This window comes from Fukomys damarensis, unplaced genomic scaffold, assembly GCF_012274545.1.
Source record: "Fukomys damarensis isolate Sample0158 unplaced genomic scaffold, DMR_v1.0_HiC HiC_scaffold_93, whole genome shotgun sequence".
Lineage (NCBI taxonomy): Eukaryota > Metazoa > Chordata > Mammalia > Rodentia > Bathyergidae > Fukomys > Fukomys damarensis.
Window position 1 is genome coordinate 8610 of NW_022901005.1, and position 5451 is coordinate 14060.

Genomic DNA, 5451 nt, shown 5'->3' on the forward strand with positions numbered 1-5451 from the left:
TCACAGCTTTGAAGTGTATTTTGGAGTCTGTTGACGTAATGGATTCTAATTTGTTATTTTTGCTCAAGCAATTTGCCTATTCAGAATATTTTGTGGTTCCACATAAGAGTAGGTGTTTTTTGTTCCCTAGGTCTACAAAGAGTGTCATGGTAAATTTGATTGCAATTGCATTGTATCTGTAGATTATTTGGGGTTGTCAGTGAATTTTAATGATACTGGTTTTTTCAATCCCTGAACACAAGATGTCTTTCCATAAGTTGGATCCTCTTCCATTTCTTTCATCAACGACTTGTAAGTTTCAATATAAGTGTCACTCACTCCTTTGGATCAATTTTTCTTAGGTTGGTTCTTTTGTTTTGCTTTTTGTTTTGTTTTGTTTTGTTTTTCTGTTGTGAACAGGATTGCTCTTTTGATTTCTAGTTCAAAACATTCACTATTAATATATAAAACAAACTATTGATTTTATACTTGGCTAAGGATAGCTGTTTGATCTTTGATTGCTTTTAACTGTCTGTTAGAGTATTAAATCAATTCTCTTGTTCTTATGAGGCTGGTTAAATTTCCCTAAAATACTCTCTCAGTCTATGCTCTGTGAACAAACATCTCTGGTGTCTGTCTATTCACTTCTATGCTCCCAGAAACTATCAGTAATCCTTGGGTCAAAACCTACATGTATTTTAAGAGTGAAGTAAGAACCGAATGAAAAATGTTTAATCTAGAAATTATTTTGTGTGTAAACAGAGTTATGTGGTATTAGAAGCAATTTTGAATGAAGAAATGGGGCCAAAAACTAACGGAAAATTATGAGCTCAACTGCCCACATTTATAGCATGATAACCCTTTGCCTAAAGCCTCGAAGTTTCCACCTACATGTATTTTAAGAGTGAAGTAAGAACCGAATGAAAAATGTTTAATCTAGAAATTATTTTGTGTGTAAACAGAGTTATGTGGTATTAGAAGCAATTTTGAATGAAGAAATGGGGCCAAAAACTAACGGAAAATTATGAGCTCAACTGCCCACATTTATAGCATGATAACCCTTTGCCTAAAGCCTCGAAGTTTCCAGCATTTCTCCGCGCACAACTGTGTATGAGATCAGCCATAAGAGAAACAGACTAACAGGCCTCCTGAGTGTGGCATGTGTTGCTCCCAAACCAAGGACACAGGAGCTCAGGTCTGACATTAGCAGTGTGCCCCCAGCCTCAGAGATCACATGACGGGTGCAGAAGCATGCCAAATGCAAACTCTCACCTTTCAGTAAAAAGCTGTTTGTGTCATGGGCGGGGGGACCCAAGGAAAACTCTTAGCTTTGAACCTCTGCAACAATGGAAGACAAGTTTATAACCTTTGTACAGTGGCCTGAAAGGCCTGGGGTAAACACTCTCATTCCAAAAGGAAAGAACAGGGAGCTAGAAAGTAACCAGCCCCAATTCAGGCTGAAACCTAACAGGGCAAACTTGAGCTCCTGAAGCTCCTGATCCAGCACCCAAGGCACACTGGAAGGAAAAGGAGCGGCGGAGCGCACCCTGCTGAGGGCCACACCCTCATGCTTTCCTCTTGGGTTGGCTCTGACCGAGGCCTGCAGCTTTGCTCTGTGGATATTCACATTCCTGAAGCCTCTACCTTTGGGCTCCCTTCTAACTTTGATTTCCTTACCATAGATTCATAGCCTGCCTTCTCAGAGACCTCTTTTCTGGCCTCCTAGGACTTCTTTGGAAATCTAGATGGAGGTCTTCCTGTCTCTTGCCTTCTGCGCACTGGCAGAACCATCGCCACCTGGGTGACACTAGCCTCTGCCGTCAGCCTGAGCCTTAGTCAGATCCCCGTGGAGTGGACACCGAGGGCCCGAGTATCTGAGCAGCATGAAATGAATCCCAGGCAACCGACTCCCTGGGAGGCCCTTCTCAAATGCGAGTGCCAGGGTCTCTTCTCTAATGAAGCTTTGACACTTTTCTTTTCGGCTACAGTGGGTGGAGTTTTGCTGATTTTGAGATGCCCTCAAGACCTCTTTCACCTTGTGGCTGTACAAAATACTCACTTTCTTTTGCATGGCATTAATCTCTTCAGCAACCATACTTCTCTTAGCCACAACTTTATACACAGTTTATTTTGGATCAATATTTAAACTTTTTAAACTTTTTTGCTCTGATTTTTTTGTCCCTAGTTTTCATTGTACACCTGTCTGAAAGCAGTCAGCATTAGTTATGCCACAGCCTGATTTTGGGCTGCTTTGAGATGGTCTTCACAAGTTGGTCTACTGACCTTAATCTCAATCTTCTGCAAAGTCTTAGGATTTGGGGAACATGTAAACATCATTTTTTTTATGTTGTTGTTGTCAGAATGTAACTGCCAGTGGAGTCCTTGTTCCCAGTTGAAACTTCCTCAGCCTGACGTTCATGGTGCACATTTTTGTCCTCATTCTTGTTTTCTAAGCTGTAACTAGCATCACTCATTGGGCTCTGCCTTCAGCATTCTACAGCTTCTCTAGCTTTCATTTCTAAAACTTTCCAAACTCTTCCTCAGAATCAATTCCAAGGCCTCCAAAACACTTAGGTATAATTACAAAAATGAGCACACTTTCTGTTACTATTTACCAAGACCCGCACAGCATAGGGTCCAAAGCTGGGGACAGCGGTGGTTAACCATGAAAAGCTGACAAAGAGGCCAAGATTATTCTTGAAGTTTGTGGAGAGCCAATGGCGGGCGAGAACGCCAGGTGCTCTCTATTCATACTGGAGGGCAAGGAGGAGGGGAAGGCAGGGCAAATAGTTCTACAAGGCCTGTGTAGCCTAGGCAGAACATAGCACGCCTGTTTGGTGACCAGGGCATGTTCAGGAAGGGAACAGCGAAGGATACACAGTATCACTGTCACCTGGGACTGTGCTATCCAGGGTCTACAATAGCAGTCAAGTCTGTTTGACTCTGCAATGTACGAAGGAGAAAGCAAGTAGGGATTAGGTGAAGCGCCACCTTCAGGCTCGGCCCACAGAAACTATGTATTCAAACTACATGACACCTGCCACTTAAAAGAGAAAAGGCTAATTTTGTCCAAAGCCTCAGATGACTCAGACTAAGGCCAGCTAGCTCCAAGGTAAGGACTCACTGCAGAAACTGTGCTGGAATAACATGGCTTAGATCAAAGCCCCAGGGGAGCAGATGGAGGAGGACCAGCAGGAAAAAGGCAGACAGACACGTTACTCAAGGTTAGGCCACAGTGACCCATCATACCACAGCCAAAAATGAACTTTCTAATCCTCTAGGTTGCTCTCAAGCCAACCACATTTGTATTTAAGCTTTACCGCCACAGATACTATAGCTACTGCAAAGAAATGACCATCAATGTAACGTGTAAAGTCACAAGAGATACTACTGAACCTTTTTAGATTTTATCTACAGATAAGCAACGACCATGTACAATGTGCCCAGCAAAAAGTCTTCTTTCAAAAATGGTCACTACCATATCATCAACTCTTGGAAGTGACCTAGGAGCAGAGAGTACAGCCTAAAAAACAGTCATATTATGGTCTCTGACTCAGAACAATACATATTTTGAGAATTCTCCTATTAACAGTGTTTTCACAGAGTAAGATGAGCAATAGCACTGCTTACCTTTTGTGAGTCATGTAGATATTACTTCTTAATACCAACCCATTTTATTACTTACTTTATCTTTTATTAGAAAGAAAGCCTATGAATCTACCTACATGAATGAAGATAGCAAAACTATCTGACTGGGTAGAATTTTCCAAATATACGAAGAGTGGCCCTGCGTTACAATGTCTAACATTTCTTTTCTGCAAGCTTAATGCAAAATCTATGAATGGCAGTATGTTTGTATATGTCCTATAAGTATTCCTTAGTGAGATAATAAAATATTTTCCCATTAAGCCTATCATCTTTGAAATAAATGTTGGGCTCAAGGGAAATCTATTTGTCACCTGAGCAAACTTTCCTACCAAAAGAATTCCTAATAGCATTTTTCATTTGAACATTTCTCAAAGTATAGATCAAAGGATTTAACATAGGAGTTATCATGGTGTAGAAAACAGCAACTGCTTTGTCAATGGATAAAGTCTTTGTGGGTCTCATGTACACAAATATGCATGGCACGAAGAACAAGACAACCACTGTGATGTGGGAAGCACAGGTGGAGAGGGCTTTCTGCCTCCCCTCCACGCTGTGGGTCTTCAAGGAGAAGAGAATGGCCATGTAGGAGACCAGGAGAAGCAGGAAATTCAACAGGCAGATGAGACCACTGTTGGCGGCAACGAAGAGCCCCAGCATGTGGGTGTCAGTGCAGGCCAGCTTGAGCAGAGGGTTCAGATCACACATAAAGTGGTCTATGACATTGGGGCCATAGAACGGCAGTGGCAGGATGAAGATAATCTGTATGGCCCCATGAAGGAAGCCTCCCACCCACGACACTCCCACCAGCAGGCTGCACACTCTCCAGCTCATGATGACTGCATAGTGCAAGGGCTTGCAGATGGCCACATAGCAGTCGTAGGCCATCACTGTCAGCAGGATGATCTCAGCACCGCCATTGAAATGCTCTGCAAAGATCTGGGTCATGCATCCACTGAACAGGATGGTCTTCTTTTCACGGAGTGAATCTATAATCACGTTTGGGGTTGTGACTGAGGAGTAGCAAGCATCAATAAAGGAGAGATGGGCCAAGAAGAAGTACATAGGAGGCCTCCGTAGTGGGCTGGCAGTGATGGTGACGAGGATGAGTAAATTTCCTACCATGGAAATGGTGTAGATGAGGGAAAACACAGTGAGTATGACTTTCTGAATCTCTGGGTTTTCCGTGAGCCCCAGTAGAACAAACTCTGTCACATTGTTTTTCTTCGCCATGTACTTGATGTTGAAGTTAATTATAGTACCTGAAAAAATGTAAATAGACCTTGACTTTATTAATCTTCAACTTAGGAAACAGCATATGTCTAGATTCTATTGAATTATGAAATTGTATTCTGGGTTTTTTTGCTTTGTTTCATTTTTTCAGATAAATCGAAGTTGTTGATAAAGCTAGTTGTTCTCCTGGATGAAGATTCTGTAGAGGACATACAGGAGGAGCTCTGGCAAACACACAAGACAAAAGCCCAATGAAGTGTGCTTGAGTGCCTGAGAAGATTGAGAGACTAAACTGAAGCAATATTTTTCAAACATGGGGGAAGCTATGCCTAAGAAGGCAGCAGATGACACAGCCATCAATGCAAAGACCACCTTATCTTCCGTACCTAAGAAGTGGGGGCCTACGAAAGGTAACTGAGAAAATGAATAAAAAGGTGACGTGAAATGTGAAGAGGGGCAAATCTTGGATGCTGCTGTATCTAGTTCTTCCCTGGTGTGTATCAGAGTGAGGCTTAGGGACAGGTGGCTGCCGAAGACAGGAACACCCGTTATTTAAATATGCAACAGTTCATGTTTACAGTACCAGGGTGACAG

At 42.4% G+C, this 5451-nt stretch overlaps 1 protein-coding gene across 1 annotated transcript; it reads right to left on the reverse strand.

Annotated features, from left to right (window-relative positions):
• Window positions 1–3927: 3927 nt before the first annotated feature.
• On the reverse strand, window positions 3928–4863 carry LOC104875643 (olfactory receptor 4C13-like). The gene has a single exon (XM_010643325.2). The coding sequence runs from the start codon at window positions 4855–4857 to the stop codon at window positions 3928–3930; it is 930 nt and encodes a 309-aa protein (XP_010641627.1). The 5' UTR covers window positions 4858–4863.
• Window positions 4864–5451: the final 588 nt, after the last annotated feature.